This window comes from Cucurbita pepo, chromosome LG20 (assembly GCF_002806865.2).
Source record: "Cucurbita pepo subsp. pepo cultivar mu-cu-16 chromosome LG20, ASM280686v2, whole genome shotgun sequence".
NCBI lineage: Eukaryota > Viridiplantae > Streptophyta > Magnoliopsida > Cucurbitales > Cucurbitaceae > Cucurbita > Cucurbita pepo.
The window spans coordinates 3611975-3636248 of record NC_036657.1 but is presented as its reverse complement, the minus strand read 5'-3'; the positions used below and the strand labels follow the sequence as shown (position 1 = coordinate 3636248).

Here is a 24274-nt window from a genome sequence, read left to right as displayed (position 1 = left end):
TTGATAGACACTCCACGAGACCATATGAGCCAAAATTATGTCTACTCTTGTCAAACAAAATATGTCTCAGAATGTATTATAAGGGGAGACTTGATGTCAGCTCTCCACCATCCCTGGACCCTATGGCTTAAGCGAGCTACCCCTATGGGGCATACGTGTGTCACAGTGTGGGCGAGCATTAGGAGACAAGTTTCTCATGCAAATTCCTTTGAAATGGGTCTTTCAAGGCAGTCTTAGACAACACTAACCGATACAAAATTCGTAAATGACCTAGCATGGACATAGGGGGAGTTCATGCCTCAACAGAGCTGAGATGGATGAATGTTTGAGATGCACCAATGATATAAACAACACATGAGTCAGTTCTCGATAAACGTGATCAAACAAACTATAATGGTCGTTGACATCTTGAGACTTGTGGTGACATCATGGTATGAGAGTCATGTTGTTGGGAACCAAGATGACAAGATGAGATGCAACAACACACATGAATGACCTTAGCCTAGTACAAAGACAAGTTGGTTAAGGTCGCAGACAATTGAACATGCACGCACGAACAGCGTGTGTGGTCAAACAAGTTTAGATTCTGCATGAGTTGTATTCGGTTAGTGAAAAAGAACCTCAACTAAGGTCCAAGTTTAAATTAAAATAAAGCGCCTTTGACTGATCGCTGAATCCACGTGGCATCTTTTGACTGCACCACTTATTAATTTGGTCAACCACATCGATTTCTGTTACAAACATTTTATCCTTCTTTATATCTTTTATTCTTATTTTCTTAAATATTTTGATGTCACATCCCATAAATTCCAAAAGAAAATACTAAATTTTAATCTGAAAATTTAAATCCATAATTAAAAAATACATATTAATACGTGTTTTATATTTAAACTTTATATTTTATAATTTAAAATTTTCTTTTCAGATGCCGACAAAAAGTCAAAAAGATTTTATTTTTTTTTAAAAAGTCAATGTTGACTTTTGAAATTAAAAAACATTTTTTTACCGATGATCAACAACAAATAGCGGTTGAGATTCGAACATCTAATTTTTTAGTTGAAAATATAGCTGAGGGGACGTTAATAATAATAATTAAATCAAACTTACTATTTAACTCAAAGGGTAAAAAATAAGATTGCAGTCAAAATGAAAGGGGTCAATGGCAGTTATATTTATGAATGATTATGTTTTTAGTTTTGGAGACACTAAATTAAAAATCCCACCATCTTTTTCTTGCACAAAAGGAGACATATCCTCTCATTATATGTTTTATTTATTTATTTATATTTTTAAAAATATCTTATAAATATTTAAAATAAAAGTTTAAGAATTTTGCGACACCCGAGTAAAAAAGAGTGTATGAATGAACTGAGATCAGATCTGAATGAGAGCAATCTTGAGGATAGGATGATTAAGAAATATACCAATAAGATGCATATTCCTTTTTGGAGGTTCAGTTATAGAAACGTTAAATCAAAGTATGCTTTGTTGAAGTAATTATATGTTAGATGAAGTGAAGAGAAAGTAACGTGACCATGTTGTAATGGAACGTCGGAATCATCAGATTTCAAATTGAAAATTGGGTCGTTAAAGATCTGTTATGCACTGTCGTAATGTAATTAAAAAAAAAAAACATAATTAAGAGAAATGAGAACGATATTTGTATGAATTTAAAACTTCAAAATAAAGCATGACCTAATTCGAGCTCGTTATCTACTTTTTTTGCTTCTAAGAGTGAATACTATCATCACGTGCTTTCTAAGAAGATTCCCAAGAGGCCACCCTACGTAAAATTGCTTCAAGCAAATCACGATTAAATCCAGTCTTATGTGAATTCATATGTCAATGTATGAACGATTTAGATCAAATCATTTGTATCAATTACAAAACATTAATAGTGTTACTAGGATAAGACGCCCAACCTTATTCATATACTATAGACCATTTAGGTTATTAATTCCTGTGTCAATCACATACTCAAATTGTTTAAGCACAATCATAAACCATCGTGATAACGTTAGGTAAAAAAGTATAATAATAAAGGCAATCTAACGATAACGACATGTTTAAAATTAATTTAAAATCGAACGAAAATGAATTTGAATATTTAATAATGATTTCAATAATTTTTTCTTGTATGTGAAGCATAGAACATAAATTTAGATTTAGTAATAAATTCGAAGGTAAAATTGCAAATTTGGTCCGAAATGTTTTTTTTTTTAAAAAAAAATTTTAGTGAAAAATATATATTTCAATTTTTATCGAACGAAATTGTATAAAAATTTCATTCAAATAAATCTTACGAACATTTTTTCCGTTGGTGGTAGGAAGCATCTTTGACTTTAATTATCATTTTTCAAAATGTTTTTAAAAGTCAAAATTCTAAATCGATGAATATACCGGTGGAAAATTTGAACTTGAGTAAAATATGTTCATAGAATTATAAAATATACGACATGAAACACATTAAATTAGGTCAAACTGTCTCGGATGGATGAGTCGGTAATGATTTGATTTGAGTTGGTTTTTCACACAATCTAGAGTTAAGGGAACAGTAATAATGGGGAGACGGGAGGGAAGAAGCTAATGAACGACTTGGCAGTTGAAGACAACAAAGCTTAAGCAGTTAGTTAGGTTAGGTGTGTGCAGTCGAAGATGTCGGGGGATAATATGACAATTACTCTCTTCTCTTCTTCATCATCACATGTCTGTTCCATCAAATTGTGGGACCCACTTCTTACTTTTCGTCAAAATTCTTATCTGTTTATTTGATTCTTGAACCTTTTCATTTTGCGATCGTCGATAAATTCAAATTTTTTACTGATACCAGGATAAGTATTTCAATTTGATAGATGTTTCGATGAATATTTGAATAGAATCAGTGCTGGTCGTAGGTATAATGAAGAATGTAGCTCGGGATTCTTTTAACATGAAGAATTATTGAGAAACTAAGAGACTGTTCGTGTTATCGTTATCGTTATCGTTCACCGACTCGAGAAAATGTAAGATTATGGAAAGAAAAAGAAAAAAAAAATGATTGATTCTTAGCAATGAAAAAGTGGAATTTGTGTGTTTGGAGGGAAAGAAAAAGGTCAAATAAAAGAAGGAAAAAAGTCAACAAATTTAGCAATGATTTGTGTCGTTTCTTGCCATCAATGTCGGCAACAATATTTGATTTTTTTTTTTTAATTTTTAATTTTAAAACCATAATTAATGTCACGCCCTATGGTTTCTTGAGCTTATGAAAATTTCAATATAATTAAAATGATTAATTTAAATAGAACTTATAATTAATTTGTTGAAATGCATTCCGTGACTTGTGACAATATCTTTCCAATTTCGAGACTAAAAAGATATGCTTTTTTGAATTTTTAAGCGTTCAATCGAGGTACCATAAGATTGAACTATTGACTTTTGAAAGGGTGATTGTTTATTATCTGCTAAACTGCGCTCGAGTTTACAAATGTTGAAAAATACTTGTAGCATCCATTTCAAGTTAGATCAATACCTGGATTTGAGTACGGGTTTTCAAGAAACCCGATGACCTGAAAAAAAACCTGATCAACTCAACTCAACTCAACCGGTACAGTTTGGATTGGTTAGGAGCTTATTTAGATTGGGCAGAGTTATCAATAAATAAAAAAATTTATGGGTTTAATTAATTTATACGTTCTTTAAAACTAGATAAACTGGAACTGAATCAACTTAAATTTATAACCCCGACAAGGAAAGTCCAGTGAATCTTAAATGTAAAACAGCTTCACACGACACCTAAGAAGCTGAGCCGTTATCAGTCGTCTTACTCAAGGAAGGATTGGTGTCCTATTTATAGAGCTTTTGAAGGGGGTTATTTGATGATGTAATTTTGTGCTTAGTTAGCTTCGGGCCGGACTCTTTGAGGTTTGGGCTTTGTTGGATTTGGGCCTAACCTTTTGGATTTGAGTTCTTAGCCCAATTGAACTTTTTAGACTTATACGGCCCAATTTGATGAAATTAGGCCCATGGGATCAAATTTTAATTATTTGAGTTTTTTTTCTTTAAATTTAATTTTGGATACAAATCAATTTATAAATTAGTCCTAATTTTTTAAAATAAGTACTTTTTTTTATTAATAATTTATATATAATAATGTGATAATTTATGGTTCATTTATTTTGTTTTAGTAGCATTATTATTATTTTTATAATAAGAACTCCCAATTTATTAATTACTTCATTTAAAATAAAAAAAAAATTTCACGTTATTTACTTCTAAATAAATTTAAAACTGAAATCAAATTTTAAAATTAAAAAAAAAAAAGTTATTTTATTTTTGAAATTTGTGTTATGACCCATTTGAAAACATGAATTTGAAGAAAAATATTTAGAATATGGGGGAAGTGAAAAGACTAAATTGCCCTTGAATATGATGAATATTATGAATATTAGGGAACACGACCCTCTTGTCCACTTTGAGCCCTTTCATGACTTTGCTTTGTGATTCTCTAAAAAGCCTTTGTTAAGATATATTATTTATGGAATATATCTTAGATATTATATCTTAATATTCTCTATTTATAATTTGATTTATCGTATATTTTATTTTATTTTCAATATTTAATTATTTTATATACTGTCTGTCTTACATCAATATAGATAGAGAGTATTCTGACCTATAAACTCATGATCATCTTCTAAATTAGTTCTAAATTGTTAGAGGTTGATCCAACAATGAACTCTCCCTCAGTGCCTCTGGTCGCCGCTCACAATCAAATGGGGGCAACCCATCTGCCCCACATAGAAGCCCCTGCTTCCCGTAGAACGCGAATCTCCTCTTTGCTTGGATTCCTTGCAGGGGGTTAGGCCGGAGATGGAGGAGAGGGCTAAGGCGGCGGAGAAGGTCTGAAAAGAGGAGGAGGGCTTTTCATTTTGGTTTTGAGCGGCGGAGCAGAGGATTGATGAACAGGGTTTTGGCTTATAGGCCAATGGGTTGCTTAATTTGGGGTTAGAGAGGGAGTTTGAGAGGTTTGTGGGGATTGTGAGCGACATTGTTGAGATCTCTGTAATGGGTTTGAAGGGTTTGAAGGGTTTGGGAGTTGCAGAACCAGAAAGGGGAAGAAGGAGAAGATCATGAGATTAATGGTGGAGATGAAGGATTTGGATAAGATGAAGGAGGGAATAAGGAAGCTGATATGGATAGGAGAAAAGCCCACTTCATTTGTACTTGAACTTTCTCGTGGGTCCACCCGTCGAAGCTATACTCGACTCGTGATGGCTCGGATCGGTTTGTTATATGAATAAGTAATTTGCAACTATGATCGTTTTTTTCTTGTAGGTTACTGATACATTGTTGTCAAATTCAATATAGTTCAATCAAGATATCTATTTTCAACTAATAGATCAAATGTTTAAATTTGTCCCTAGGTTGAACTCGAAAAAAAAAAAAAAGTAATACACACCATTTTTGTTTCATTAATAATGCTTAGGTTCTTACTACCGTACCATATGTGAAAATTTTGATGCTAAAATCGTATAAGCTTCTATTTTGAAGATTCGAGCCTTAAGTATTTTCATCAAGAATGTAATCTTAACGAGTTAAGCTATGCTCAACTTTGCATTTTATTTCATATGAATAATGCTAGATAGATTAGAACCTGTTTTTCAGCGTCAACCTGTTTTAAATCGACGACGATTCTAGTGTCAACCTGTTTTTCACCGTATTAACTTCGACCGGGTGACCTCATTCCTAATGTATCAATACATTAGAACTCGTGCAATTTCATATGAATTTCGAAGGATTTTATGAAAGAAAGTAAGAACTAGTGCATGAGGGGACAAATTGCGCTAGCAAATGTTATCATAAGAGTACCTTTCAGGTATCAACCATGTTAGCTGCTCATATGAACATATATAAAAGCTTAGAACACAGTAATTTTGCCTTGTTATATGGACAAACATTCCAACACATTTTGGAACATAAAACTTGCCTGTCGAGTTTACACAGTTACCATCACCAAAATTCACGAGGACAATTCCGCGACATGCATTACATTCGTCCACCTTTCTTTCCTCCAACTTCGGGCGATATACTGGCCGAAAGCTCAACGGACTGAGAGAGATACAATTGAATCCTAGACCGAAATTACATACGAATACTATAAACCAAATTACATTTATAACTCGTACGGTAAAAGCATATTATAACGATCCTAAAGTACAGCAGAAACATAATATTAATTACGACCAAAATTACAGTCCTCGTGGCTTCCTTGCACGAAAAATGGCGGAAGCAAGCTTATGTTCATGCTACGTAAATTTCATCTCGGCCAAGCATATTAGCTTTTTTATGTACTGAAGAAGCATATTAGTGGTAAGTATGCATGTTTGCAGGATTGCCAGGTGAAGCATCCATCCATAGTTCCTGTATTTTATGATGCATGGCTCCGTGGCACCGGTATACTCTTCCCTGCAATGATCTGGTTCAGTACTTGTACTACCCAGGTCACGCATGCTATGCTACAATATAACAGATCGGAATCCTTGACGACGATGACGACGACACTTATAAGTGATTCCCATGGGCATGCCTTTTGAGCTCCCTGTCGGTATGAACCGATCGATTCTTGCGGTTTCCATCTTCCACAGCATGGTGATGGTTATTAGAATCGTTCCACTTCTTTCCCTCGGAGTGCCAATCAGGGGACCTCCCAGCTTTTCTCTTGCGGCTATTCAAAGCTGGGGAAGCATCATCTAACATCTCTCCTTCTTCAACTACATTCTCTACTTTGGTCCCCCGTGAAGTGTGGGTCTTGGTTCCTGAATGATGCGCACTTGAAGATTCCTCGCAGACCTTCCCATCATCTTGGTTATCAACCTTAGACCAGCTTTGCCCCCTCTCCCGCCTGTTTTTCTCATCCTCTGCCGCCAATTCTATACCATCTTCCAGCTCTCTCTCAATGAGATCATCTTCATCCATCACATCTTTCTTCCTGGACATCTCTCCACGTGATTTTCTTCTTTTCTCAAGTGCTGCCTTGACCTTGTCTCTATCAATCATTTTGATAGCTTCTTTGGGCGACTGCCCGATGGGACCTTCCCGAACCTCAGCGTTTCGACCAACAAGACTGCTAGACTTGTGAGATACACCATTGTCCCTCTGTTCTCCTGCTTCCGCATTCTCACTTTTACTATTATTCTTTTCTCTCTCTTCTCCAATGGGTTCAACTACAGACCTCGTTCGGTCTGAAATATCTCTGCTATTATCCTTGTAGGTCACTTCATCAGTATGATGACTATCTGTTAATTCTGGGTCCACCTTGTGTCCAGTAATGACACTACCCGCCTCCGTAGCAGTCCCATTGTTCTTGCCAAGATTCTGGGCAGCTCTTTGAGGTACCCCATGACTATCTGCATACGAATGGTCAGGTGCTGAACAAGAAGATACTTGCTTTGAAGTCTGTTCCTCAGTAGCAGCTGTGGTTTTTGCTACATTAGGATGACTTGGACCCGCACCAGTACTTCCATCTACTTCACTTCCCTGAGCTGGTGGCACCCGATTTTGCTCGTATAGTTCTAGCATTTGATTGCTGACCTCTGCGAAAAGATACAAATAAAATGATTAGTTGGGATTTCCGGTTGCTCACTCAAAGACTACAAAGAAAAACCTCAGTCTACAACAGCTATATTATCGTGGATGACACTCAATCCTGAAAATCTAGACCCAAATCATATTATGATAGTATATAACATCCTTGATCATTCTTCACAGCATTAAAGGAATGAATTGTGAATATTTACAATCATCTGGTTCAGGTTGGTTTTCTACAATTCTAACGGGACGAAGAATTACAATATCAGTCACAAACAGCAAAGGCTGACAATTTTGGTAAGAGATTATCTCAATTGACAAAATGAAGGGACACCAACCCTCCAATTGGCGAGGGGTCACGTCAAATTCTTGCCACCAAACCTTCTCACCATCCGATGGAAGCTTCACTTTAAGAAACTTGGCAGCAAGAAAAATGGCACCTGCTGCAATATGATGGGGCTTAAACTGCAGACAGAGTGACGTCCTCAACCTGCCCAAAGACTAGTGTCAGAGGATTTTGGTAACAAGTGTCGGAAGAGAGAATAAAGAAGAGGCCATATAGTAGGAACTAAAAGATTCATGAATAAACGAATAGCCTCTTGATCTTACCCATCATTGACAAAATTCCATGCAACTTGAGCTAGTGCGTTCTGGGCAACCTTAAATTTTTTTATTGCTTCAACAAGTGGCTTGTAAGGGTGATGAATATTCAGGTCAAAAGCTAAGGTCCCGAGCACAACTCTCTCACCAAGTAAAATTAACTCCTTTTGTTGCTCATAAACTTCCTGCATGTTTTAAAAAGATCAATTATAAATAAGTGAACCGACGATATTTAGCACAATTAGGTGCGTATGACCACGCATGAGAGGAGAGACAGCGCAGACATCAAGAAGACCGACTAATTGATAGGTAACTAGTAATTTAGTAAGCAAACAAATTAAAAGGTTTAAACAGCATCAGTAAGAGACAACCTTCTGTTTGATCCTCTGGGCTGCAGCAGGATTTTTCATGTGAATAATTTCATAAGAAACAATGATAACATCCTTTAGTGGGCGAGGCGTCTCTTCAACCTTCCCAGCGAGGAACATACAGACTGTTGCAATGATCTGCATATCATACTAATAACATAAGTCTAACTATCCTGATAATCACTCAATATTCATACTTTCCTCTTTAACGTATACCATTTTTCCTGCTATTACTTTTACACATTAGCTGTAAATGTTGGCAAATATAATTAAAAAAAAAGCACTTGCAAACTAAATGAGTGAATCATATGCAGCGTCCGTGATAACAAAACGAAACATTTCAACCACAGTAAACCATAAGAACTACACAAATCGTCAAAAAATCCTTTCTGAAAAATATTTCAACTGAATAAATAGTAAATGGATTTTTTTCCCCTTCGAGAATATAATATTACAACACGTTGAGATGTGGATTTAAACCTACAACCTTTTAGAGGTAGAAGTATTCCTTAGCCGGTAAACTAGGCTTGTTTATTAACCATAATAAATGGATAGAAATATTACAACAAAATCCTACATTCATGTAAGATGACAATTTCTGGAATTAAACCCAAATTGCCTGTTTCAATTTGGATTCTGCCTTTTGTTTTCATATTCACTTTGTCAAATGGGTTCAAATACACGTTTGACAGATTTTCTTTTTTTTTTTTTTTTTTAAACTGCTTTTGGATTTTGTAATCCAAACAGTGAATATTCACAAAATTTATATTTTTACTGGATCCAGTTTTAAAATTTGAAAATTAATTTAAAAATAAAAATTACATTAAAAATTATAAAACACATTGACAAGCACACTAATTCATGTTATAAACTAATTTTAGTTTCATTAAAATTAAATTACTTAGAATAAATTATTACATAAAAAATATTCATAAATAGTTAAAATTCAACCTGTTTACAAGTATATAGTGCATTTATTTTAAAAGAAACACAAACCACTTCATTCCAAAAAAAAAAAAAAAGAAAAAAAAAACAAATAAAAACAATCAGAAGATAAGGGTCTAACTAGCAAAGGGACAAGGCATCCCTTCCCAAAAAGAAGAAAGCTACAAAAACACCTTACAAATAATAGAAGTTGAATAATTACAAAAGATTTGTGTTAACTATTCCAAGTGGAGGTCGTGAACCATACCAAGATCACACAAAAACAAAAAACAAAAAACAAAAGAAATGGACTTATCCTTTGTTTATAAATATATATGGAAGAGTAACTTTTAAAATTGAGATCTAGTTTCTAAATATGCCACTAAACACATTCAAAAACATTGAAAATATGAAATACAACTCTGCTTTTCATTGAATTCCTTATTTTCAATTTTTTGTTTCTATATCACTAACCAAAGACACCAAGTGCAATTTGCACACAGATATCATTTTTTAATAAGAGAATTTTTCATTGCGATGAAAAGATGCAGAATGTTGAAGGAAACCACCACCCACAGGGTGAATAAGAAGTTTCATATAACAATCAAAACAGCACACCAACAGAAAAAGACCAAAACAGAAGCCACCAGGAAAGACTTTACTAAAAATAGATGCAGAGTTCTGAACAAAGGATGCCCCCAAACGAAGGAAAAAAAAATTCAGAATGGTTTATATTTCATGACTCCATATCAATCACACTCTTTTCACTGCTAGGAAATCTGAATGTCCTATGAGCTAAGACAATAACCAATCTGTTATTAGACTAGAAAGGACCTAAATGGATATGTTGCCCCTATATAAGCAAGAACTAAAACATTCTTAGACCGACACATCATTGAAAAAAAAATATCAGTGCATAACTTTGTTATATTTAATCTAAACAAGAAACATACCCTTCTGTCATTCTTTGCATGGGACTGTCGAAGAAAGAATCGATGACAGAATATTATAGCTGTGGCTATCGTTACTTGGGGCCTGCATTCCATATGATTTTAGAGATATACTAGTTAAGAATAAATCCTTATATAAGAAAATTATCCATAATATTTTGATGGAACCTTATTAAATTTCATTTATGTGTGTAGTGGGATGAACCTATCTTTTTGTATGCTCAATCATCTCTGTCCTCCAATATAACATAATATCATAACTTGATGAATTTAAAACCATGATGTTCTTTTTAATATATAAGAAACATTACATGGAGAAGGGGGAAAAATGGGGTGAAAGAAATGAACTAACCTAATTAAAAGAATGAACCAACACATATTGAGTAGGTTAGATTCAACCAATCCACTAAAGCCCCAACAATGTATAGAGGAAAACCTTTGACAAGGTCAATTGTGTTGATTCTTCTATTTTTATTTTTTTGGGCAAGAAACCCACTAACTAAAAAAACAAGCCAAAAGGACAAGACTAATGGTATAATTACAAAACAGTATAGTGACCGAAGCCAAAATAAAAGTATTAAACTCACCAGCTCCCAAACCTCTTCTCTAGATTTCACATCACCTCTAAAGAATCTAGAGTTCAATAAAGCCAAATATCCCACAAAATAGCAAAGAAACTCCCATGTCAAAACGCTTTGTCCTTCTCTCTCAATAGAAAATGTAGAAGCACCTCCTCGAATAAACATGATCCATCCATATTACAAGCCCCACTTACTCCAAAAGACCTCCGCCAACGATCCCAAAGGTAGTTCGCAAACTGGCCCTCCAACAACAAATGACTTAGAAAGCCTACCACACAAAAATCTCCCAGTAAAGCCTACCACACAAAAATCTTAAGCCTTTTTGGAATTTTTACCTTCCATAAAGAGAAGACAAAGACCACAAGAGTAGCTGATGAGCTAGGGAAGATGATAAAAGGTGAAACTAGGAATTGCAAAAGAACCCACTCAAACCTCACAGCCCTCCTAATAGTGTTAATTCATGTACGTAACAGCCCAACAATTGACCTCTTAAGAGATTTTAGTCTCCCAAATCGAAGAAAATAGAGCCGGGAAAAAGACCAAGGTGAGGGGGAATAACAAACTTAAAATACAAAAAGAAAGAAAGAAAAAAGAAAAAGAAAACTCATTTAAGGGGTTGGGATCTAAATACTAATAGCCCAAAAATCAAGTAAAAGTGAAATATGCAAAAGAGAAAGAAAAGAAGACACATCAAAAGTTTCCCTTCCATCGTTAGCAAGTCCTTGTTCTAGAAGGGCAGAGGACAATGGAAACTCCACTGGTTCTCTTTGTCAGTATGCATACATTTTCTAAGAGAGAATTTCGGGAGCGGTTAAATGGCATTTCATCCTCCCTGGTGTCCCCTTTCATCTTCGTCACTTTAATGCTTACAGAACACCCATTCAAAGAGACAAAGCTTTTGCTTTTGGCTTTCTTTTCATTTATTTGGCACGAGAATAATTTCATCTTCCAAGACATTTAGAAGAGTTTTGATAGTTTTTTATTTTTTATTTTTTATTATTTTTTATTTTTTATTTTTTAATTTTGTTTCCTCGTTAGCCTTTGTCCTTCGTGTAAAAATCCTGGCTTCTTTAGAAACTATGACTTAGCTACACTTAGGGCCCATTGGTAGAATTTTTTGTAATTCCTTCCGCTAGGAATTTCTCTTCTCTATTGCAATTTCATCTAAGGTCACCCAAATCAAATTCGCATAAAGTGGAATCCCAGGAGAAAGAAAGGACGCAAACTATAGAAGTAGCTAGCCATCCTTACTAGCATCCATCTCTTTTTCTCAATTTTCTCATGCCTTAACTCAATTATTAAGTCCTTGGAGAAGTTGATTAGAGGACTTCTTTCGAAAGGTAGTAAAGAGGAAGGGGTGATTAATCTTATAAACTTGAAAACAACTTCCCTTTTTACGTTTATGGGAGGCATGGGTATTAGTAAGCTTGCTATTACAAATTGGGCCCTCCTTTCTAAATGGAAGTGGCACTTTCTTGAAGAGAAGACGGGGTTTTGTGAAGAAGGTTATTGCTGCAAAATATTGATGGAATGTGCAAAATTGGTGGCCCTTAATGAAAGGCTCTCGTACCTTTAAGAGTCCTTGGTCCCAGATCATGAAAAGCATTAGTCCCTTTTGAAGGTTGGTGCCAAATCAATTTAGGCAAAGGAGATAAAACGGGGTTCTGGAAGGTTAAATAGTTAACGGATTCCTCTCCACTCAATGCTTTTCCCAAACTTTACAGGATTGCTGAATCCAAAGTTTCTTTGGATAAACAATGCTGGTAGGTGAGTTTCAATGACAGTAATTGAATTTCAGAACAAACATTACTGATTTGGAGGTGGAAGAATAGACTACTCTCCCATATGCTTTCTAATGTCAGACCTCAGAGAAGATGTTAAAGTGTGGACTCTAGAAAATTGGGGTGGGGGTGGCTGTTTTCTGTTAAAAAGCTGATTATCCATCAAGCGGCTTTGAACCATCAACAATCTGATATGATATGGCAAGCTCTTTGTCCAAAAAGGGCTAAGGTTTTCCTGTCGATCTTTTCTTTTGAAAGGCTGAATACTTTTTGTAGAATCCAAAAGATCCTTCAGAACATGGCTCTTTCCCTAAAGTGGTGTGTTCTTGATAAGATAATGAAGTTCTTTTGTCCTTTTGTGGCTGCCTATTGGGAAAACCTCCGAAGCTTACTTAATTTTCAGTAATGCCAGCTTAGCAAAGCATCAGGTGCCGTCCATAGGCTTATTGGTGATACGACCTTCAAAGAGCGAGCCAAGATACTTTGGTTGGTGTAATTATATGCCAGCTTTAGTTTAAAAGGAACTCAAGAATGAAGGGAGGTGTTTTGGGACTTGGTTATTCTTTTTGCTTCTACTTGGTCAAATGTTTCAAATTATTTTGTAACTGTAGCTTAACTCAAATCTTTACCAGTTGGTCATCTTTTTGCAACCTTTGGTGTTGGCCTCGTAAAGCATCGAAGGCACTTTTTCAGGTCAATGATGGTTCTTTTTTTGTTGACAAGGAGTAGACACAGGTGTCATAAACAACCTCAAAGTTCATCGTTGACAAGGAGCAAGTTGTCATAGACCATCATGTATAGATGGTACAATTCTTTTTTGATTTTGTGCCTAAAAGTTGATTTAGAAGGCAGTTTGAACTTAATCCACATCTTTGTCATCATGGACTTAGAAGTGAGTGAGTGCTCATGCTACAATCGCTTATGGATGTCTTTAGGTAATAATACTAAAAGCATCGATTATTGGTTGTTGACCTTCCCTTACCTTTTCTTTCCTAAAGAATTTCATATTTCTTTTACTTTTGGAAAATACCAAACTTAAGTTGAAAATAAATGAAAAAATACAAGGGGATAAAAAAAATCAAGCCCAAACAAAAGGTGTCAAACTAAAACAAAAAAAATGACCAATCAAACAAAATAAGACCTAAGAGGTATTTACAAAAAGACTTAATGATCGAAGCCTTTATAAGGGCCCAAAAAGACTATAATGTTCTTCTCTAACCAAATATTCACAACACTTCACACCCTTGCAAGCAAAAAAAACTGACCCTTCTCACCAATAGCAGGTCAAAAAGGAACTCGACTATCAAGCAAACATCTTTAGTCCAAGCAACCTGAAAAAATAGACTCCTCAAAGAAAAAATTCCAACTTGAACCGGCAAAAACACAACACCAAAAAAGGTGGTAAAATCCTTTGCCATGCCATTACAGAAGGATGCAACACTGTGGACCTATCAAATCAGACGAAATCCTCAAAACACGATCCAAATTCTCAATTCTTCTGTGAAAAAACTGTCAAGTAAAGAACTTAACTTTCTTAGGAATTTTTAATCTTCCACAGCATGGAAAAGATCGACTGATTGGAAGGAGAGGGGTTCACTAAAGACTGAAAACAAATCTGCAAGAAAAACCTTCCAAAATGCTAGGAGAAATGAAAATCCCCTCTCGCAGGATGAGTAGAAGAACCCTCAACCAAGGACAAAAGGTTGATAACATGTGTTGTTTCCCAATTGAACAACAAACGACAAAACCCAATATCATGGTTGGGATTATTCTCCAAACGAGAAAGAATATAGTCCACCGAATATTTCTCAAAGAAAATAAAATAAAAGTCATTGATATATGAAATTTACCAAAGAGGGGTAAGAATCCAAGCCCAAGAACTTACAAAAGATTCCTCCATTGGCAAAAAATGATGAGATACTATAAGAGTTTTTTTAAAAAAATAAAAAAGTGCATTTACATCCAGATAGAGCTAACAAGATGATGTGCTTAAAAAACAAAGATCTTTCCTTGTCATTGAAATTTCTTGGTTATCATTGCACTCAATCCATGTAGTCCACACAAAGCCTGAATAAGGTGCACCCATCAAACTTTTTTCCCATCCATGAATGAGTGTCCTATCAGTGTGTAATTGAGAAGGCTAATCGGATCACAAGGGAGAATCTTAGACCAGCTAGAAATGATAACAAATGATTCGTGGAAGGCAGCACTATCATTTACCAAATGATTCCTCACAGATGAAAGATAGTGTAAATGAGGAAATAAGGGGCAGATAGGTCTATCCCCTGGCCACTTATCTTCTCAAAAGTAGGTAATTCTCCCATCACCAACCACACACTGGACAAACGAAGAGAAACATAGCAAACCATCAGAGATAGCTTTTCACTGGCTTTAGAAGTTCTTTGAGAACCCTATTTGAAGACCATGGGAACCATGCTTGTGATGCCCCTATGCCATAAAAAATAGGGCTCACAAGGAAAACGCCATAACTGCTTAACCAACAAGGCGTCGTTCAAATCCTGCCCATTAAAAATCAACTTTTCCAAAGTTCTGCTAACCAACACAAGAATTCTAAACAAGGATACTAGCCACTCAAGACCAACTAAGAATGAGCCAACCCCCATAGAAAAAACACCTCTTCCAAGCAGCATGGCATTTCTGTATCTTACTCCAACAGAGTCCCAAAAAATGCGATTACGAGGACTGTCATCAAGAGGTAAAATAGATCCTAGCTACACACACACAACAAATTTTATGTTTACGACATATGTAATATTTAGGTACAATCAAACAGCAAAGTCTTACACTTTGAGCCTCATGCCCAGATCTTGCAAAAATGTGCAGTATGACTTCCGTAAATAAGTCTCCTTCTTCAAGTCAATACCATCCCTTCTTGATGGGGAATTTTCTTCAATTTCCTTTCTGGACATATACCAACGACCTCCTTCATCTTGATTTTCTTGAGAACTCATTGAGGACCCGCTATCAGATATTCTATGATGTGTCGACTCAAATGGCAGAAGTCCAGCCATGAGTATTATTCAACAGTCTACAACAGTAGCAAGAGACTATACAATAATTCCCTTAAACTTATGCAGCAATTTCCTGCCAACAAGATCAAGATAAGTAAAAATTAGATATAGCACAAAAACCTATGAATTAAAAAAGTTATATACTAGTTTTCCCTTCAGTGAAGATTTGTCTCCTTAGAACTCAATTATCGTCAAAAGTTAAAATTATTGGTTGTATAAGAACCATTATTCACAATTCCAATAAGCTTGGAATGAATGTCTTCATTCATAAAATAATAATAACACACTAAAAGCGAAACAAACAAAATGGGAAAAAAAATATCTAGATAACCTCACAAAAACAAATAATCTCCTCTCTATGTCTGGACATCTACAGTTAGGTACTTTTTTTATAGGACATAATATCATTTCAGTATGGAATGTTACAAAAGGGAGATATCCCATATAACGACCCTAGATTTCTGCTAACCTAAAGTTGCTACCATCATCATAATATGAGCAGAAATAATCCTTTAAAAAACATCTTCATTAAACAATGTCATAGACTTACATGTTTTCAAAGGAAGATCTTAAAACAATGCAAACGAAATTTTAAAATAAAACAAAGTAAATATTGAAAATAAATATGTCATCTACTAACCCTATAGTATAATAATTTTAAATATCACTATCCTATGCATGTGTCATGGTCTTTACTTGCGATGCCATCATCAGCTGTACATGGGTGTCTTGCCTTTACTGAAAAATAGAAGTAGTACACAGCTTGAGTATTTTAAGAAATACTCAGTAAGTGACCCCACTATTAGGGTCCAGGAATGCAAACACATGCAACTCATGATTAGGAACCTATCTTAAAACCATCATAGAGGTGGCCTCCAATTTGGACAAAATTGGGTGTGTAGTACTTCCCTACACACAACCCACACGTGCGAGAGTGAGTCCCAAGCTGTTTGCACCCCCTAGACCCATCATAGTCGGGCTAGTTGTCCATAGTCGAACGTCCAGAGGTCAGCAAACCCTCGAATATCATGCAAGGCATGATCATCATCATCATAGTGTACGCGTTCGTACTCATCATCACAAATGGGAAAGTAACTCGATATATATGAATATACAATATGCATGAAGTTTCTATAGTTTTCATCTTAAATTGTTCTTGTGACACAACCCTATACATCATTCACGTATTACTTTGGGTAACATGCATGCATTGACCTTCATACGTTCATCATCATTAACATCATTTAGGGTTGTGTCTTAGAAAACTCTTCGTCATAATGCATCATGACATTTAGTACATGCACATCATCTTAATATGAAATATCATCATATTAAGTCATCTCATCATCATGCATCCTACATCATCATGTCATCATATAACATCTTCATATAAAATCATCACATCATCATATAACATTCTCATATAAAATCATCACATCATCATATAACATCTCCATATCATCATATAACATCATCACATCATCATATCATCATATTACATAAAGCATAAATGACACATGTAAGGATCATTGGGCATGTGTCATCATACATAAGGCAAGTCTTTCGACCAAGCCGATAGTGGCCACTGGGGCCCTTGCCTTATGTATGACGACACGTGCCCAGTGGCCCTTGCACGTGTCATTCATGTTTTATGTTATATGATGATGTTACATGATAATATGATGTTATATGATGACGTGATAATGTTATATGATGGTGTCATGATGTTATATGATGACATGACGATATAATGATATGATGACATGACGATATAATGATATGATGACATGACGATATAATGATATGATGACATGACGATATAATGATATGATGACAAAATAATATGATGATGACGACGATGCATGATAACATGATGATGTAAGATGCATGATGATGATATGACTTAATATAATGATATTTCATATTAAGATGATGTGCATGTACGAGATGTCATGATGCATTATGATGGAGTTTTGCCTGAGACACAACCCTAAATGATGATGATGATAATGAATGTACGAAGGCTAGCATGCATGTTACCATTACGTGAATGATGTATAGGGTTGTTGTGACATAAGGATAATTTAAGATGAAAATTATAGAAACTTCATGCATATTGTGTGTTCATATACATTAGGTTACTTCCCCATTTATGATGATGATGAATACAGACGCGTACACTATAATGAGTGATGATGATCATGTCTTGCATGATATTCAAGGATTTGCTGACCACTGAACATCTGGACATCTGGCTATGTTCAACTAGCCCAACTATGATGGGTCTAGGGGGTGAACCGTCTGAAGACTCACGCTCGCACGTATGGGTCGTGTGTAGGGAAGTATTACACATCCAATTTTGTCCAAACTGGAAGCCACCTCTATGATGTTAATTATGAGTTGCATGCATTTGCATTCCCTAACCCCAATAGTGGGGTCACTTTCTGAGTATTTCTTAAAATACTCAAGTCGTGTGCTACTTCTATTTTTCATGCAAAGGCAAGACACCCCTATAGGGCTAATGACGGTATCGCAAGTAAAGACCATGACACATGCATAGGATAGTGGTATTTAAATTATTAGACTATAGGTTAGTATAAGGCATATTTATTTTCAATATATACTTTTTTTATTTATTTAATATTTTATTTGCATCGCTTTAAGATCTTTCTTTGAAAACATGTAAGTCCATGACATTGTTTAATGAAGATATTTTTAAATGATTATTTCTGCATAAGAGAGCATATTACGATGATGGTAGCCACTTTAGGTTAGCGGAAATATAGGGTTGTTACATCTCATCCACTGAAGTGACAATAAATTAATTAAATTAAATAGAAATAATAATAATAAATAATTTAATNAAAAAAAAAAAAAAAAAAAAAAAAAAAAAAAAAAAAAAAAAAAAAAAAAAAACTTCAATGAATGTAAGAACGTACAAACTCTCATTGCTAAGAGGGGAACCATATTCATACCAATAAAAGGCTAAAATAGGATGACATCAACCAACTGGCATTGCATTCATTCAAAAGTCCACATAACAGATCTAATGTGAAGACATGGTCTGCCAGCTACAATAGAAACTTGTGCGACATTTGATGTCCTAAGTAGGTGATGTAAACAAGTTAAATTCCACAACTACTTATCTGAACCTAAGGGCATTTACCATATCACCATCCCAATCCTTATTCCTTTGGGGGAAATCAACCCTAAAACCTTGCTCAAAACTTTTTTTATGACTTAAAAACTCAAGAAAACAATATCAACAACTCAACTTATACCAAAACAGTGGAAATGCTCAAAACAAATTTGAGAGATATTAATCCATTGAGAATGCAATGAAAAAGTGAAAACCCCTCATTCAAAACCAATATTACAACAAACACTTCCAAAGGATTCTCCAAGTGATTAGATGTTGAAACTATACCATGATTCCCAATTAGCTTGTATGTTATTTCAACTGGTTGAAGAAATATTGGAACTGATTTGCCCCTTATCTTCGATTCAAAGTCTCCTTCTTGGGGTCTTGGTCCATTCAAGTTTGAAAACATGTAGTTTGATATGTCGAAGGATATTTGTGTAATTCCATTAAATAAGGGAAGTAGTTGACCTCCTTAGATTTAGTTACCTAGTATCTATGGATAATTGTTTAGATTTACTATTATCTAGTACCTAGAGATTTATTTAAATTTAAATTTACTGTTATCTAAGGTATTTAGATCATCCAGTGATTTAGATTTAGTTAGCCTTTCTCCCTTATAAAAAAGGGCATGTAATTCTCTAAAAATTAAAATAAGAAAAAACAACAACCTAATTTAGACTTAAAACAAGATCATCCATCCATTACATCCTCACTTCCTTTGTGGTGGCAAAAGGAGGTGTGGTCGGTCGGATGCAAAGGGAACCATTTTATGGAGAAATTGAGGGATCTAAAAGGGGTGTTGAAATCTTGAAACAACAAGGTTTTCGGAGATTTTGGGGATCAAAAGGCATGAGTTGTTGAGAAGGCCTATAGGTCTGAGATGGGCTTGAAAAAGGAGTAGGGTTAAGGCCTTAAGAGGGAGTGACTTTCAATAGGTCAAGTTTGTCAAACTAGCTAGAAGGAAGATGGTGAGTTGGAGACAAAAAGCTAAGGTGAAGTGGGCTAAGGATGGGGACTAATACTGCCTACTTTCATAAAGTGGGTGGGAGACAAAATAAGAGCTTCTTTGGCCCTTCGGAAAACGTTTTATGAATATCTTTGCAAGGGGATAAAGAGATTGAGGAGGAGATCCTCTCTACATTCTATAACTTTTTTATTTCCCTTTATGCCTCGTTGGCTGGTCCTAAGTCGTTTTTAGAGGGGTTGGATTGGTGCTCATGGATAAAGCGGAGTTGGATGCCACTCACCTTAGAAGAAATCAAAAAGTTGTGTTTCAGGTTCATTAGGAACAAAGAAAGCTCCCAGAAGCTTTTTCAATGACCTTTTTCTAAGATGCTTGGGATTGCATCAAGGGAGACCTTCGAAAGGTTTTTGTGAGTTTCCTGAGAGTAGCGTCCTGGATAGTTTCATATGAAACTTGTGTGCCTTATACCCATGAAGGATAGAGCTGTCATGGTGAAGGACACCTGACCTATTAACCTTGTAACTAGTGTTTGCAGAAGTTCTTGCAAAGGCGTTGGCCTTTCAACTTAGAAAAGATCTTCCCTCAATGATTGTGAAGACGTAGTAGGTTTATGGCAGGTAAACAAATCACAACTAGTGTTTTTTAAAGCTCAAGGCACAATAAAGCCTAATAGCTTTATTGGGCTTAAGCCCAAGGCTCAATAAAAAAGTGCGAGCCTTTATTTTTTGTGAGGCACACTATATATAAAAAAGTACATAAAGAAGAGAAAGCACAGTTAAAGTGGGAGTATTAACAGAAAGACAAAAAAAAAAAAAAAAAAAACTAAACATACAGATTTTTGCATTTAAGGTTGGTAATTTTTTTTTTTTTTTTTAATTAATAAAGAAGAAGAGGCCCAGTTTTTTAATAATGAAGAAGCAAACTATCCTCGACCAAGCTCTTATTGCCAATTAATCTATCAAGGGTTATAGAATCCACTATAATGCATGGATCATTTTAAATTTGACTTTGGAAAAGCATATGACCAAGTGCACTGGAATTTCTTCAAATGAATTCTTGTAAAGAATGGGTTTGGGTTTAAATGGACATCATGGGGGGTGGTGTAGGGGTTGGGTCCTAGGGGTAGGATTTGCTTGTCAAGAGGCCTTAGGCAAGGGCCCACTCTCTCCTTCCCTTTTCTAATTGGTTGTGAATGCCTTAGGTAGAATGGTTACGAGATGCGTTGAGTAGAATATCATTGAAGGGTTCATTATTGAGAGGGATAATTTCTCATCTTCAGTCACAATATGATTTTTTTTTCCTGTTTTGTTAATCAGGACTTCTTCATCAAGGAGCTTAAGATTAATAAATGCAAGTGCCAACTATTGGTTCAGAATTAAGATACTATTAGGCTGAATAGATGGGTTGCTTTGGAATGGTGAGGTTGGTTTTTTTCCTTCATCTTACATAAAGACTCCCTTTGGGTCTACTCTAGAAACCATTCATTTTGGTACTCAATAGTGAGCAATATTTGTAGGAGGCCAACGTCGTGGAAGAAGAGTTTCCTTTGAGAGGAGGCAGACTTACTCTCATTCAGTCAATGTCGAGGGGTGTCCAAAAATTTTCTTTTTAAACAAGAAACGAAACTTTTCATTGAACAGATGAAAAGAGACTAATGCTCAAAAGATATAAACTCTACAAGAGAGTAGACAAAAAGCAGAATAACAAAACACGGAAAAACAAGTACAAAAGAAACATAAATGCAACCCAATTCAATTAATATCCAAGAAAATCCAGCAAAGTACTTGGATAGAGAGCACAATGAAAGGCTATAAAATTTTCAAAATTAAAACAGTCAACTACGGAAGAAATTTGTTTCAATTTTGGGTATCCCAAGCTATGACTTCCCCTTTCAAGGATTCTTGTGTCTATGAGTAAATCCTTGTCATGAAGGATTTCCTTTAGGAAGAGATTGAGGAAAGGGGAGGGAGCAGGTCACATGTAATCAAGCGAGGATTTGGACACGGGGAATTTAAGGGCCCATTATAGGGCTGACTAAATGGCTTTAGCATATTGTGATATCCCACAGGGGAATAAAATATTCCTTATAAGGGTGTGGAAACCTCTCCCTAATAGATGTGTTTTAAAACCTAGAAGGGAAGCCTGAAAGGGAAAGTCCAAAGAGGATAATATTAGTTAGCGGTAGGCTTAGGTTGTAACAAATGGTATCACCAGACACCGAGCGGTGTGCTAGCAAGGACGTTGAGCCTCCAATAAGGGTGGATTGTGAGATCCCACATCGGTTGGAGAGGGGAACGAAGTATTCATTATAAGGGTGTGAAAACCTCTCCCTAATAGACATATTTTAGAATCTTGAGGGGAAGCTCAAAAGGGAAAGCCCAAAAAGGATGATATTTGCTGGTGGTGGGCTTGAGTTGTTACACATATCCTTCTCGAGTCTAACTCCTTATGGCAAATAGTAATTGCAAGCAAATAAGGGTCGCTCTCTTTCAAATAGATTGGAGGGGCTAAAAGCACTTCCAAGAACCTTTTGAAAGGTATAACTGAGGATATTTAGTTGTTTTCTCAGTTTGTCCAATGTTCAAGGGGTGATTAGAGAGAGAATATTTTTTAGAGTGGTTTTAGTTGTTACACATATCCTTCCCTTGTTTGTATCATTTGTCCTCAATGAGGAACCACATGGTGATGCAAGTGTTGTCTAATTCCTTGTCCATTTTGGGACTCTTGTGTTCCTTGTTCAATAGAGCATGTCAAATGTGATTGCCTTCCTCTCGTTGATTGGGGAGTTTTGTTGTAGTCCATGGAGAAGGGATGTCCGTATTTGAGAGGTCTTGGAGTGACGTTTTATTTGGCTCACTATGTCTCTATGACCTTCATCGGCTAAATTGCTTTGTAACTACCCATTAAGCCTTATTTTTCTTGATTGAAGGCCCTTCTACGGGTTGTCTCTTTTTTTTGTGGTCTCCTTTTTTTGTTTATATACCCTTCCATTCTCTCTCTTTTTTCTTTTTTTCTTTTTTTTTCCTCAATGAAATCCGATTATTCATCAAACACACCAAACAAACAGAACACATTCCCATAAAGCAAATGTAAACTCAAAAAAAACAAGAAAAAAAAACTAACAATAGGTAGAAAACCATATGCTAGAAAGACTCCACTCGCCACACGTTAGAAGCCTAGAATACTAACCAATTTCCTGTAACTCAGGTTTGTTTATGAAACTGTATGCCAAGGAGAATCGTGTTCAATTGCACTACTGCAAAGCCACTTCAACAAAATTTCTTTAAAAAGGCATGCACCATGCAAGTGAATATGTTTCTTCCGCTCCCTAGCAAAATTCATTATCCTCTAATGCACAAATTCACAAGTTTTCGACCTCTTTGGTAAGCTTACCCATTTCCAAATTCATTTCTACCCTATTCGGCAATAAGCCCTTCCAACGCTCTATACCCTTTCCGCATATTTTCAAGAATTCCTTACCAACTAAGCAGAAAACCCAACTTCGTGCCCATGCGGGTATAAGGAAACCGGGGAAATTCTTTTGAGAAAAGCAAGGAACATGAAAGCAAAAGTTCTCGATCTTTACCTGTGCATTTTTCACCCCTGCCACGAAGCTCATTGGCCCCCTGATTCCCTTCATCCCAAGATAAGCTTTCAGAATCCGCAAATCCTACCCTGCCAAATAGTAGAGCGATTCCATTAGCGAGAACGAAGGGAGGCAGACAGAAACTCAAAAACCGACAAGAAAGGGCGATGAGAAGTTCAAAAAACTAGGGGATTACAGAAAAACTTACACATACAATACCGTGAGTGTGAGAGCAAGTTGCTAATGGAGAGCTTGAATCGGCGAGAGAGAGAAAGAGAGAGAGATTAAGAGGAAGAACAAGGAGAAGCATGAATTTGAGGGGTGGTGCAGTATCGCTGTTGTTGTGCCCTAGGGGGAGGGGGTTCGACGGAAGCTGGCATGCGACCGTGCAAACTGATTTATGAGAGATTTGGGCAAACACAAACACTGAGAGACTGTTGAGAAAAATGTGAAACGTGCTCAAATGTGACTTCCAGATTCCAACTCAATAAATAAATAAATAAATAAATATATATATATATATATATATTAATTTTTTCTTTCATTTTTTCAAAATTAAAAATTTGGTTCCCCAATTTATTTTTTTTTTTTTTTTTTTTTTTTATTTATAGATGAACTAAAATAAAATAATAAAAAAAAATTAGACCACTTTATATAATTTATCAATTAATTTTAGAAATTTATTAGACATAAAATATATCAAATAAATATAAAATTCAAAGTATAATTTAACATTATTATTATTTTTTATAGAATCATTTAATTGTATAAGTTTTAATT

General features: G+C 35.4%; 1 protein-coding gene across 2 annotated transcripts; it reads right to left on the bottom strand.

Moving 5' to 3' along the window:
* Positions 1–5832: 5832 nt before the first annotated feature.
* On the bottom strand, positions 5833–23960 carry LOC111782927 (cyclin-T1-5-like). 2 transcript variants are annotated; one of them, XM_023663777.1, is made up of 8 exons: positions 23703–23960; positions 23495–23583; positions 15576–15875; positions 10412–10493; positions 8538–8672; positions 8176–8351; positions 7905–8056; positions 5833–7571 (listed from the first exon to the last, which is right to left on the bottom strand). In XM_023663777.1, the coding sequence occupies exons 3-8, from the start codon at positions 15800–15802 to the stop codon at positions 6541–6543; spliced, it is 1803 nt and encodes a 600-aa protein (XP_023519545.1). In that variant the 5' UTR covers positions 15803–15875; positions 23495–23583; positions 23703–23960; the 3' UTR covers positions 5833–6540. The 2 variants fall into 2 exon arrangements, with proteins under 2 accessions (XP_023519545.1, XP_023519546.1); XM_023663778.1 differs by lacking the exons at positions 10412–10493; positions 23495–23583; positions 23703–23960 and having other exon boundaries at positions 15576–15662.
* Positions 23961–24274: the final 314 nt, after the last annotated feature.